The sequence below is a fragment of the Magallana gigas genome, chromosome 6, assembly GCF_963853765.1.
Source record: "Magallana gigas chromosome 6, xbMagGiga1.1, whole genome shotgun sequence".
In the NCBI taxonomy this organism is placed as follows: Eukaryota; Metazoa; Mollusca; class Bivalvia; order Ostreida; family Ostreidae; genus Magallana; species Magallana gigas.
Genome location: NC_088858.1, coordinates 21,833,705 through 21,847,669, shown reverse-complemented (window position 1 = coordinate 21,847,669; position 13,965 = coordinate 21,833,705). Strand labels below are relative to the sequence as shown.

Here is a 13,965-nt window from a genome sequence, read left to right as displayed (position 1 = left end):
AAACAATATAATTATCAATATTGAAGCCCCAGGAAAGAAAATATGGATCCGCAAATTGCATGCATGTCTTCATCGATGTTTCGATCCACATGTATGATAAACACAATCATACACATTTCATCAATTACAATTTTTATTAAAGTCTATAGTTCTACAACTTATTTTAAAACAATGTTCATATATACAATGTAGGCCTACATGCCTTACGCCAACACCACTTCGAGGGCATAGAATTCTGTCATGGGCTACCCTGCAAAAAAAGATGCCGATATTTATGTATCTGAATTGGGCGTATTAGTATATACATGTATATATTTTCTAAAGAACGAATTAAGAGGGCTGAATGTTTATGGCTAGTATATCAATCTCCTTAAAGATAAAGATTATATCTAAAATTTGGGACCGTAAATAGATCTGATAGGTAATGTTTTGACCATAAAACCTTTAAATTCTTTAAAGATAATTATACTGATATATAATAATGATTCCGTAACACACTATCATTAAATGGAGCTATGACAGAAATGCAGGAATACCAATCTAATGGTAATGCAACTTACACCCAGCAGAAAAGTCTCTCTGTCGTCTGCGATCATGGTGAACAGAGTTGAAGTCACCAGAATGGGAGTCTCCAAGGCCAGATCCGCCGCTGAAATCATTGTAATACGGGTCGTGCCATCCACCCGGAACCATGGGAACAGCGGGTCGGGCCGCCCGCGACAGCAGATGTTCGTTAATGGCGTCCTGTCTCCGGTTTCGTTGGACATGTTTACTCAGCGCCCATCCCGCCAGACCCCCCACCGCCAGGGTCAGTAACAAGTCGGAACTACTTTGCTGAGGAGACACTCTCGCTATTCCGAAGAGGAATAAAGTGAGTACCACCGCAAGAGATAGTTTCAACATGGCGCGGACAACTGGGCAATGACCTATATCCGAGGTTCTCTCTGTTCTGCTAAGTCAGAATTATATGTTCGAGATCTCCTTATACCAATGCATAGCAAACACATAAAGAATGGCAGATTACAGGTTTATTGTTGTTTGAGCGTTATAGGTGACAGGAGACACTTGTTCAAAATCATCCCGAGGCATTGACAGATCCATCATAGTACTCTACAATAAGAAAACCCCACCGACTATCGCCCTAACAATAAGCTTTGTTTTATTTTTCTTTAAATAAAGAACCATATTATTGGCAATGCTCCATACATTTCGTAGATTCACAATTTATCTTTTGTTAGATAGTTATATAGTATTTCACCGTAAAATTCTTATTTTATGAAAATCTTTATTTTCGTGAAAACGCTATATTCTTTGTTAATTTAAGACTTCCATACAAAATTAACTAAGTAAACTCACATTTGAAGTCGTAAAATGCTTAATGCTTTGTATTAGTATTCCAAAATTGTTTTAGAGAAATGTACAATTAAGTAACAAAGTAAAAAAAAAACATTATTCAAATTATTTTTTTAAAATTTTAATAATCATCACAAATAAAATAAATACAGTCTATAAAAATGTCAATATATAAATGCCCATATATAAAATATCTAATAAAATCCGTACAAAGTAGCTGTACACATAAATAACAATATATATCACTCACAAAATGGAAAAGAGTATTTGATGAAAATGTATGTGTATTATTTTTGCGTTTGGACGTAATGGGTCACGATTTGGTCCACTCTCTCTGTTCTTCTCTTCACCACTTTTCTTATTGCCAATAACGTAGCCGTGGCATCTTAGTCACGTGATAAAAGACCGCTATGCCATTCTGCTCATATGAATTCACGAATTCCTTGGTCTTTATTGGCCGGATCGAATACTTGTGTGGACGTTGTTAAATTCTTTTTTAGATTTAAACTGCAAAACAAAAGAAATCTTTATTATTATCGTTTCATACTTTATTGAAAAATAATGCATTCACAACCGAAGAGAGTTAACAAAAATCATTTCGGAAAAATCTTGATATTTGGGTATCCCCAAACAACACGAGAAGAGCCAAATCACGCGAACACATAGAAAAAGCTGAGACATTGAATACGAATTTACATAAGTAGAATAACTTAAGTTTCTCAATATCAATGTTAACGAAATTTCAAACTATTTTTGCTTATTTTGTTAAGCATTTCAAATGTATTTCACAATATAACTTTAAACAAATAGTTATTGCTTAGCATACAAAAAAAAATTTCCGTTCTCCTTTATATATTCTAGCAATTTAAAAGTTCTCACAAGAATAACGAAATAACTTACAGATTCCCCTCCTTCTGGATCCGTACCACGGTGCTCCCCCAAAACCACTACCAAAGCCTCCCCCAAAACGTCCCCCGTAATAAGGATCCCGGAAACCGCCGCCAAAAGAGCCCTGCAGAAGATAGTCGTTGATGGCGTCCTGTCGTCTGTTTCTCTGCACGTGTCTGTTCAAAGCCCAGCCGGCGACTCCTCCAATGGCCAAAGTCGCCAACAAGTTCATGTTGTTGTTTGTTTGAGACGATACATGGTTAACTCCGAGAACGGAGAGAACAAAGACAAGAACCAGAGCCTTCCTCATTTTTGGTGTCAGTGTTTGCGCTGGAGCTTGTATTATGCTTTTTGGAGTTGGTCCTGATCTGGTGAGTATATATACAGTTTTATGATGACCAAAGCGGAACTATTTTTGTCAATCGACCATGTTATATTGGCCAGGACTGGACAGTTTTGTGACCCGAGAAGCAACCAATGTTCATTGAGGATAGGTAATCAAATGACCGTAAAGTGTGACGTCACCCTCGTGTGTCAAGGGAACGTGTGAGCATTACACTCAGTTGTGTAATGCCTTACACTAGCCGTAGTCTGATGCATCCAATACATAACTTGATAGTCGCTGTTATAGATGATGTCATATCTATTCGATGTCAATTTTCACAAGGCTTTTGTCAATGTGCATGACGTATATTCTTTGTACTTTTTATGATAACTACTAGTCATTGAAGTTGATATGGAAAATAAAAAACAATGTAAAAGCACCGTGCAAGAATATTCAATGCATACGGTATTGAAGCATACGCGTAGGCGTCTGTCCATAAATTATATATATATATATATATAGAGAGAGAGAGAGAGAGAGAGAGAGAGAGAGAGAGAGAGAGAGATTTAAAGATTTTAATTTGTAATGCCATGGCCAGACGCAACCTTATCAACAATTTTGAAAATACAACACATACACACACAACAAAAACAAAGCTATAATCAGGCCCCGGGGCCATAAAACTTAGATAACTCACTTTTGATCTCAGTCTCACTTTTCCACTATATGTTCCTTTTGTAAAAGTGAGACTGAGATCAAAAGTGAGCTCATCTAACTTTTATGGCCCCAGGGCCAGACTTTGACTTACAGGTACTTTAAAACGACCCATTAATGGTTAGTATTTTTTTTATTCAATTATAAATCGCAGATTAATAGTAACTGTTTTATACATGTATGTATTACATTCATAGTTGATTTGGTATTATTGCTATTTTCTAAATGTTTAATGTACGTGTGAATTATATAAGTTTAAATTTTCCCGGGGGAGGGGTTGTTAATGTAAATTTAAAAAAAGTAATATTTTAATCACCAATATTTGCACTTATGATTTTCATCAATTAACAATTCCAATTATCAAAGTAAAGTATTCATTTGCTCTACATATAGTTTTATACATGTAATTCAAAAATCAGAATATTTATATACGTGACGGTTTAGCTGTTTCTTCATGTTTGATTTATGATTTTCTTAGATTTCTATTCTTTAACAGATTTTGTCTTGTTAAAAGGCTCCCAAAAACAATAAAATAAAAAATAAGAAATAAAAATAGAAATAAAGAGAAGAAGTCCTAATTTATACATGTATGGGATCATCATTTGTGTTCCCAAAAAGCACATAACCCGTCATAGCAGGTTATGCAAATTTTTTATGCAATGATCGCTACCTTCATAACACCCATGAATCATCAAAGAAAGTATTTTGTTGTTTATATATATTTACATCGTTCTTTTAACAAATTAACAAAAGGATTCTAAAAAGTAAAGAAATTATTTATATTACTGTTAATGTACATCAGTACGTTAGATAAAATAAACAGTCAAATCATCTTCTATGGGAATTTGAGTCTGACATCATCAGGATTATTTTGTATCGTCTGTGAGGTCGATGAGGGTTTCGACCAATCGGTAAACGGGGCTTATAGATTTCTTTCCTGTTAGATTCTACATACATGTAGCTATGAATTACATGGAATTTCTTAAAGAAATAGAGGGAATCATACTCTGTGGACGTAAATTTATAGATGTAAGGACCATTTTTATATATAAACATCATAATTTTACTCTACAAATATGATTTATTTGCTTAGAAATACATGTGAAAATATTTTATATTTTTGATTTTGATCCAAATTCTTTCAATTCACAAAAAAAAAATCATAAAGTTAACCAATTCCTGTCAATTTCCAGTCTTTTTGCATAAAAGAGCTTATTTTTTCATAAATCATTGATCATAGGCTTTAAAAACAAAGTATTTTCTTATCAAAGAGAGGGATTTGTATAAGCCTTTTGGCTTGTTTCCCAATCTTATTGTACTTTATGCCAAATACATGTACCTGCTATTGTAAATTATCAATAAAATATTGTTTAAACTAAAACAAAGTACATTTACCGGAATTTACACAAAAGATAACTGAATAAAACTGTTCGTTCAAAGAGGCATCCTATATTTCACATTTGATAAAAATGCATATTCTTGACTAATTTTGATTGAGTTGCAATCAAATATAACTTCAGAAGTACAAAATAAAAAACACACCACTCTTATATACAAACAACACTTAAGTCGAATTTAAATGTAATCATATTTAAAGTCTTTTTTATCTTTTCAAAAAAGCAACATCATGCATGCACATAAACATTTATTTTCAAACATGTAAACATCTGTTAGTTAATGTATATACATGTATATATACAGAATGTTTTATAGTCTTGATTTGTGATGTTAATATTTTGTTTGTGTATGTAAAAAAGACGAAGAAGAAATTATTGTTTTATCTATTTATTGATCACACACACAACACATTTATTCATGATTCTATACTTGTTTCATATATTCATACACTGCATTTCAAACAACAAACGTAACAACAAAACCTGGTAATCAAGAAATGCAGAATGGATCATTTACATAATATGTAAACCAACTTTTATTTCGATAAACTGGTTCGCAACGACCAATGTTCGCGACTAAGCCTTCTCCAGACCAATCTTGTCATAACAACCACACAACAACGAATGGTCCGCGGCGAGAAATATTCGCGACGACGATGCCCCCGCGAAAATTTCTCACACGCAAAGTTGGTTTACATATTCACTAGATATCGATGTTGTTAGTCACTAGTCATTCAAAATTTATATATTTTCCAGATCACTTTTTGGTTTCACTTTTTTTTAACGTAATCACAAAACATGGCATGATTCCATGAGAAAGGACCACACTGCATGCAGTTAGAAAGGTTTGTTGATCGAACTTGATTCTCGTTATTCTCCTCCTGTTTTCCCGCTTCTATATTTTCAGATTTACCCTGTAAAGAAAACAAAATTCTGTTGAAGTACAACTCAAATGTAGTATATCTACATACATGAAGCTTTGTATTGGGATACTAGTATACAAAGACTGTTGAATACAGATGCTTTGTGTAAATGGTCTTTTTTTACAGTGTTATTAAAAAATAGGCATTAACGTTAACTATAAATTCTGTATTTTGTAAAATAAGGTGCAGTAAATAAAAAGAAAAAAATTAATAAAAAACAAAACAAAACAAAAGAATTTTAAAAAATAGACATCACACCTTTTTAAAAATACTGTTAATCATAGTCTATAAAGCAATTTAGTTCAATCTGCGCGTACACTTTGTAACAATTTCAAGGGTAAAAAAAATGTACATCACTTAATTTAGAGATTCGTGAATTAAAAAAAAATGAGAGAGAGAGAGAGAGAGAGAGAGAGAGAGAGAGAGAGACTGATAACTTACAGAATCCTCGACCCATGGACCAGGGATTTCCCCAGTAGTAGGGCCGTGGGGCAAAAGACCGGTAGAGGAGATAGTCATTGAGTGCATCCTGTCGCCTATTTCTGTTTATGTAATTCCCCGCGGCCCACCCGGCTACCCCTCCGAGCGCCAAACCAGCCAACCAGTTGTTTCTCTGGCAGGTCACGTGGTTAATTCCCAGGATGGACAGCACCAAAACGAGGAGTAGAATTTGTCTCATCTTTGCTGGTAGATGGAAAGGGAATGAATCGTACCGGTGTGCCAAATATTTATATATGATAACCCCGCGACCAAGCCGGAAATATGTGGAATAATTGTTTATTATTCTGCTTGAAGATCGAACGGTCCGTAATGCATATAAATACGGCCATTGAATAGTCAGAATGACCAATATGTCATCTTTGTCAATAGTTGATGATCCGTTAAATGATGGTTTGCCACTATTTTGATTCACCTGGGATTTCCCATTTATGTTTTCTTGGAGACGCAATAGCCTGGCAAATCATGATTTCATCTTCATATTATTATAATTACCTATTCATCAATATAAATTCTCGACAATGTATTAAATGCTTGTGCAACAACAATGGTTATTTTCCATTTTGAGTTAACCACTGACTACTCAAAGATTTTGTTCCTGTTTTAAAAAACCCCCAGAAATCATAGTAATTATTTGAACATATATGTATCGAATATATCGATCCACATATTGAGTAGCCCTTTTTAAAATTTTCACCCACAGCTAGATCATTTTGTATTGTATTTAAAACTAACTTTTATGCACAAAAATGACATTTAAAATTCAGACTATGGACAGATTTTATGGATATTGTTATGAGAAAATGACGGGGCGGTTTTACTAACGGTCTATCATGTCTGACAGAGAGCCACTAATTATGGTTTTGTCATAAACCCCCGCTATTTGGGATTTTCCTTATTTCTATTCTTTGAAGGGGCGATATTATATCTATTCAATGCATCAAAATTATTGTAGACTTTGTTCGATTTATTGCTACATTAATGAAAATAATTGACGTTGTTGTTTAGCAAAGTCTTATATAAGTTCTTTATTACTTGAGGTAATCGTGTAATTCTCATAGGTTTTAGTTGAACTTGAAGCAAAGGTTAAAAGTTACTAGTAATAGTAGTTCAAGATTCAAATATGCGTTATGCGTAATGTAATCCTACCCTATCAGTCAAGGGAATTAACAATACTTTGAGCTATGTGTTTACTACATGTATCCTAAAAATAAAATGACCTAATATACAAGTAGTAAATATGCCATTGGTTTTTGAAGACAACCCCCCCCCCCCCTCCCTGATTTTTCAAAAATATTTTCTCCCAAAAAAATTTCTGTGTTTCGGACCAAAATGTCGAGTTACCTAAAATGTTGGTAATTTGTTTGACACAACTGATTCATTGAAAACAAAAAAAATGTTCAGGAGTCACATCCCTTGACTAACAATAGCAATAACTTTGATCAAATCAGCTTTACGGTATCAAAACAAATTATATTATAAAGATATTTTCAAAAACATTGAGCTCCTTTTGTTGTTTCAGTTTTAGAGAAGAAGACTTTTTACGATTTTTAATTATTTTACTTTATTATTATGGTTGTGCTAATTATACCGGTATGGATATATTTATGCAATGTAATTGATTATCGCTCAGATCCTCTCAAATTCAAATATGTGTACGTGTGTGTGTGCGTGTGTGTGTGTGTGAGAGAGGTGAATATATCTATAATGTTTGAGAAAACCTTTAACTTTAACAGGAAGTGCTTTGACTAACAAAGCCCGGATGGTGCGATTAGTGTGTCACGACCAATTGATAAACCGAAAGTTGATTTTTTCCGTATTTTTGTAAGAAATGGATTCCCGTTAACGGTTCACTTTGGAATTGATGTGCATTATTTGTGTAAGGTATTTGCTTGTCTAGATTTTTACAGTACATGTACATGCATATATCGTTTTGATAAAAAAAAATGTTATGCAAATGGTCTATGCATGGTATACATACATTTTTACCATTGGCAAGAGTATTGTGTGATATTAAATTGATAAAATCACAGGCCTCTAAATTTCTGTCAATATGCCGTTAATTGTTTGGGGACAAATATATGTATACCCTATCTATACATAGATACACCTGGTATATTTATATATAGATAGGGTAAACATATACATGTATCTGTTCCCAAATATTTAACGGCTTATTGATAGAAATTCAAAGGCCTGTGATAAAATGAACATTTACCTACGATATTTATACATCAAACGCGGCAGATTTTCATTTTGTAACAAGTCATGACGTGTTTGCACCTGGGTGCGCATGTACATGTATAAGCTGTAGGCCTAACCTTTACTGACACCTTGCTACTTTTCAAGGTATCTAAGGCATGGTAGAGTAGCCAAATACTTTGTAAAATGTTAATCTTGGACATCGTGTGAATAAAATACAGTTTATTTGTTAATCATGAACAAACGAAGGGTATATCATTTGTACAGCAACCATGTCTATTAATTATTACAAGGGCATTGGTGAGGAAACTATATCGATGTTAAGGTAATAAATAGGAGTTATCTCCCTTACACCATTAAATCTCTCTCTCTCTCTCTCTCTCTCTCTCTCTCTCTCTCTCAACAATTCCAGTTCACTCGACCCTTCTCGACATTAATTCTTACATATAAATGATTTTATCAGGCATTTTTAAGGTCTAAAATTTTCTGTGTGCAGCCAATACATTTTTTTTCAGTGTCTCTGGAAATATACTAAAATTTCATGTAAAACAAATATTTATTTGGAAAATATTATTTATAAAAAGGTAAATATAAAGGTAGTTAAACGAATATAGATTTAATATGAATATAACGATTCGAAAGCTGATAATCATCCTTCTCCAAATATGAAATAATTAATTTAAAAAGAAATACAACGTGTGGGATTTTAAAATAATTTTTCATTTTTGACAGGGTGCACAAAGGTTTTCATGATGGCATCTAGAGACGAAGCCCAGCATTTTGTGGAATGTGATCTTTGTCAGCAACCAGTCTCGTTTTTCTGCAGACGATGCGGGGTCAATCTTTGTGACCCCTGTGTCCCCATACATCTACGCGTGAAATCTAAAAACGGCCACGACATTGTAGATTACACCAGCAAGGATGATGACGACAAATGCCACTGTGATTCCCATCCCCAAAACGATTGTTCCGCATACTGTAAAACTTGTGATGCTCCGATATGCATGCTCTGCGTTTCTATCAAACACAAATCGCATGAAATGTCCGAGCTGTCCGATAAAATTGAAGAACTGTTAAAAATTATTGCGAAGGAAAATGATCAACTTCAGTCATCCAAACATGAATTAGAAAGAATTCTGGACCATACGATGAAGATGTTGTCCTCGATACCTTTGTTTTACAAACAGAGGAAAGATGAAGTTACAGCACGGGGAGAAGAGTGGCACAAACAGATCGAGGAGACCGTGAAGAAACTTCACCAGGAACTGGATGACATGCGAAAGGAACACGAGGCTGTACTACAGAAACAAAAGAGAGAGTTTGAAGAAAAGATCGGAAAAGTGAATGAAATGAACGCGAAAGCAACAAAATTACAAAAATCAAAGAACGTTACAGAATTAAAGACTTTTGTACCAGTGATTGAGAAACAAACGAATTTTAGTGAGGTCTCGCAGTATTCGTTTCCGAAATCCTTTGAACGTAAAATAGATGAATATTTGGAAATCAAATTAAAGGAAAAGGAATCATCGAATAGAAAAATACTAGAGGTACCGACAGTTACTTCTGTTATAGACACTGGGTTCCCTGCTAATGAAGAGACGAATAATCGTCTGTATGACATGGCCGTTACTGACGATAACAAAGTGTGGATGGGAGGAGCAAGCAAAGAACTGAAGTTGTTTGATCTCCAGGGACTCCTCCACCACACCGTCAGCATTACTAACACAGGGATGTACTTATGTTTGTACAACAAACAAGTAGTGTACACAACACTAAAAGGCGTGAAAATGATATCTGACACAGACACTGTGGTGACGATGTTCACTACCGGGGACTGGAAGCCATGCGGCGTCACAAGCACCGCATCCGGTGATCTACTGGTCTGTCTTAATAAAGACGATCCGTCCAAAGTCGTCCGATACAGCAGTACCGGTACCGTCCTCCAGGAAATCCAGTACGACTCGCAGGGTCAACCTCTGTACCAGCGGGCGACTTACATCACTGAGAATATAAACGGGGACATCATTGTAACTGACTGGAAGAAAAATGCAGTCATTGCTGTCGATAGATTGGGCATATTCCGGTACTCGTACTCGGGGAAGGACAGTGGTTATGACGTTTGTTCAGTCGCCAATGATTCTGTCGGTCACGTCGTCGTCACAGATTATAACGGCGACAAGATTCACCTGCTGGACAGAGACGGACGATTCCTGAGGTACATCATTCCTGACGGGGGAATAAAATATCCATGCGCCGTGTGTATCCTTGGTGACGGTGAGATGATGGTGGGAGAGGCTCTGACCGGAATCGCTAAAAAAATCAAATACTTAACTTAGAAGAATGAAGACAATTTAAAAGTTTTATTTATCGATCTGTTATATGATAGTGACGGTATTGGACATTCATATAAAAATAAAAAGGGTACAGTAAAAGAAAATGACAATGAATATGTAACCATGTCATAGAAAAAATTATATGATCCCATGTTCACTGACATCGGTTATGGTTTTGGTGCACATCGATGATATTGAGCGGACGATCATTTAAGATGACGTGTTGCGTCCTCGAAGCCGTCTCTATTTCATAAGTCTCATAGGTGAATATGACTATGAGCATTTGCTGTTTTTGGGAGTTGATTTTAATCAACTCTCCTATGCAGTTACTCTGGCAAACCGAAAGTGGAACAGTGTTTGGACCTAAGCACAAATCATCACCGCTGACAAGACTTAGTTCTCGGAAATAATCGATAGTAAATTCGCTGTAATGAATTCTGAAGCATTGTTTTTCAAGGAAACTTATTTATTGATACCTTAAAAATAGTCAGATTCTAAATGTTAGGAAACAATTTAGACAATTTTTGTAGTGGTACATGTATGTATTCCTACGCTAGAGTTTACTGTAGTATCGTTCAACCAGACGATCGTTGGTTTCCGTAAATCTTCGACAAGCAGAGAATTTCTCTTGCTTGTCGAAGATTAACGGAGACAGCCGAGCGTCTGGTTGAACGAAGCTAGAGTTCAATATTGCTTGGATCCATACAATTTTTCCAGAAATATTTCGATTACTGATACGTACGTTGATGGAATTAATAGTATCGTTAAATATTACACGACATGATTCATGTTTTCTCGAAATTCTTTTCGGAAGAGTCCGAGTATTCATATTATAAAAAATGTGCGTAAATCAAATACATATACAGCAAACTACATTGAAGCGTTTAATAGGCATTTACTCCAGAAAAGTTGTTACGTAATGTTTTGACTGACCTTTGTCCAATCAGATCGTAGAAGGCGGAGTTGAGACATTACCTCTCGTGACTTAATTTGAGAGAGAGAGAGAGAGAGAGTTAACTGATTAATGGAGTAAATTAGAAGACGCCGATGAGCGAACTATCTATCAACAATAGTTATCATATAAAGTGACAAATCACGGTCTTGTATATCTTATAAATTTATGAAACTTTGAAGTGTTTTGAAATTCTTTAACCAGGGAACAACGATGTCTATATATAGATCAGTAATAGGATGAGGTAATGTCGAACATAGAAGACTGTACGAATATTTAAGAAACCTTTTTTTATCACATGTGTTACCGTTAATATTCAAATCAAAGTTTGCCGAATCTTCCTGGAATTAAACATAGGTTGTAAATTTACTTTGTATAAAAACTTTCTTCATGGTTACTCAGTGTGAAACATTCTTTACCTTAGGACGAATTTGTCCGCCATTGTTTTACTTTTCCACTAAGCATCCGCCTGCGTTGCTTTTCCTTTACACTACATTTATTATAAATTCATCATGTTCATAAGTGATCATTCGTTCGCATTTCAAAATATTTAATGTCCGTATTCTCGGACTCCATGCTAGGAAATTTAGTTGGTTAGCTACCTTATTCTTATCCATGTACAAGTTGTCGAAGGCGCGCGGCCAAGAAATTTTCACAATCGTTCTTTAAAACGCTTTAAAGTTATACCAGTATAGGATATACATGTAATTTTTATAAACAGACCCTAATTAATTTGTTTGCAAGTTTATAACAAATGATTATTCCTTCATCGGCACCACTTATAACTCAGGCACGTAGCATCGTTTTTGAAAGTGGGGGGGCCAGACCCATCCAAAAAATCTTGACAAAAAAAAAAAAAAAAAAAAGGAAATTTAAAGTTTCCAAAAATCTTCAAAATCCTAATCCGTGGGGGGGTGGGGGGGGGGGGAATCAACTATACTTCCAAAAAAAAATTCTTCCCTACCAAAATTTTTTTTCCTCCAAATCATGAAATTCCTAATCCGTGCGGGGGGGGGGGGGGGGGGGGGGGTTAACTTCAATTTCACTACTCATTTCCTTATTTTCATATCAATTTTTTCCTAACTTCCAAAAAAGTGGGGGGGCCAACTCCATTATGATTCATTTTTTTATATGTAAATTTTAAAAATTTGTTGCTGCGAGAAAAAGTGGGGGGGCCATGCCCCCCCTGCCCCCCCCTGATGCTACGTGCCTGTAACTTACTCAATTCTCTCTCTCTCTCTCTCTCTCTCTCTCTCTCTCTCTCTCACTCTCACATCTCTCTCTCTCATAAAATGATTCAAGTCACGAGCGGCAATTGCAATGTCTCAACTCCGCCCAGCTACGGTCTGATTGGACAAAGGTCAGTCAAAACATTACGTAGAAACTTTTCTGGAGTAAACCCTTATTAAACAGGTCAAGACAACTATATTTTGTGACGTCGGCATAAAATTGCAACTAAATTAGCCAACTGTTTACTTTTATCGACAAACCAATCAGGTGAATGAGTTGCAAGGCATTGTGGGCTACTACAATTTCAGTGTATACAAAGCGTTTTGAAAATATATACTAGTACCATTTTGAATTGTTCTTTGGAAACTCATTTTGAATGATTTTTCAGAATTTATGAAATTAATATGGACAATTATGTCTGAACTTCAATTTCTATGCTCACATTTAAAAAATATTGCATATGATGACTTATATCAACCTATTTAAATACCCCATTGTCAATGTTTTAAAAAGAGGTACGTCCTATAGAATTAGAAGCAGCGATTACCGTTTTTTCACGTGATATCCCATATTTAAGACAACATATTATTAGAATGCGCGTTGATATTTTCTTCAGGAATATTCATCAGAATGCTTAACGGACAAAATACTGTATGCTGCACAGCTTGCGCTTCTGCGTTTGTATATTTGTGCATTTCTACTACCGTGGCTATTCACGTATGTTAAAAATGTACAATTACCTGTATTTATTTCTAGTGCACAATGATAAAGTCACCAATACACAACTGTGCAGTTTTTTCTTATCAAAACCTGTTGGTACTTGTATGCGTATGTTTGTCAGTCGTTTGATACTGATCATTTTTAAGCAACAATTGATCAACTAAAACAACAGTATTTTTCAATGTGAGCATGGAACAAAGTTAATGGTACGTAATCTTTTCTTGTTTACCTTCTAATGTAAAAATCAAGATGTTCAAACATTCCGACAAGCAATTAAATACTGTGAATAAAACAGACAAAAACCACGTGCGTCTGTTGAATCGTAAACACGTTGTTGACCGTCATGCATTGCAACTCATTCAATGGATTGGAGAATCTGTTTGACGAAAATATTGTCACGTGTTAAATAATGCTATCCATATAAGGTAGT

General features: G+C 35.0%; 1 protein-coding gene and 2 long non-coding RNA genes across 5 annotated transcripts; 1 reads left to right on the top strand and 2 right to left on the bottom strand.

Moving 5' to 3' along the window:
* Window positions 1-135: 135 nt before the first annotated feature.
* Window positions 136-2,646, bottom strand: LOC105318463 (uncharacterized). The gene is made up of 3 exons (XR_010714690.1): window positions 2,254-2,646; window positions 561-1,860; window positions 136-250 (listed from the first exon to the last, which is right to left on the bottom strand). It is a non-coding gene; the product is annotated as an uncharacterized lncRNA (long non-coding RNA).
* A 2,431-nt stretch (window positions 2,647-5,077) lies between these two features.
* LOC136276238 (uncharacterized) lies at window positions 5,078-6,641 on the bottom strand. Its single transcript, XR_010714689.1, has 2 exons — window positions 6,042-6,641; window positions 5,078-5,591 (listed from the first exon to the last, which is right to left on the bottom strand). It is a non-coding gene; the product is annotated as an uncharacterized lncRNA (long non-coding RNA).
* A 1,179-nt stretch (window positions 6,642-7,820) lies between these two features.
* On the top strand, window positions 7,821-11,068 carry LOC105318464 (E3 ubiquitin-protein ligase TRIM71). Of its 3 annotated transcripts, none has more exons than XM_011415615.4 (2): window positions 7,821-7,977; window positions 9,033-11,068. In XM_011415615.4, exon 2 carries the CDS (start codon window positions 9,050-9,052, stop codon window positions 10,634-10,636), a length of 1,587 nt encoding a protein of 528 aa, XP_011413917.3. In that variant the 5' UTR covers window positions 7,821-7,977; window positions 9,033-9,049; the 3' UTR covers window positions 10,637-11,068. The 3 variants fall into 3 exon arrangements, with proteins under 3 accessions (XP_011413917.3, XP_011413918.3, XP_034326019.2); XM_011415616.4 differs by having other exon boundaries at window positions 7,828-7,982; XM_034470128.2 differs by lacking the exon at window positions 7,821-7,977 and adding an exon at window positions 8,414-8,625.
* The last annotated feature ends 2,897 nt before the right edge of the window (window positions 11,069-13,965 follow it).

Excerpts from the sequence above, each read along its gene's own strand:
- LOC105318464 (XM_011415615.4), top strand. The coding sequence starts at position 9,050 with ATGATGGCATCTAGAGACGAAGCCCAGCATTTTGTGGAATGTGATCTT.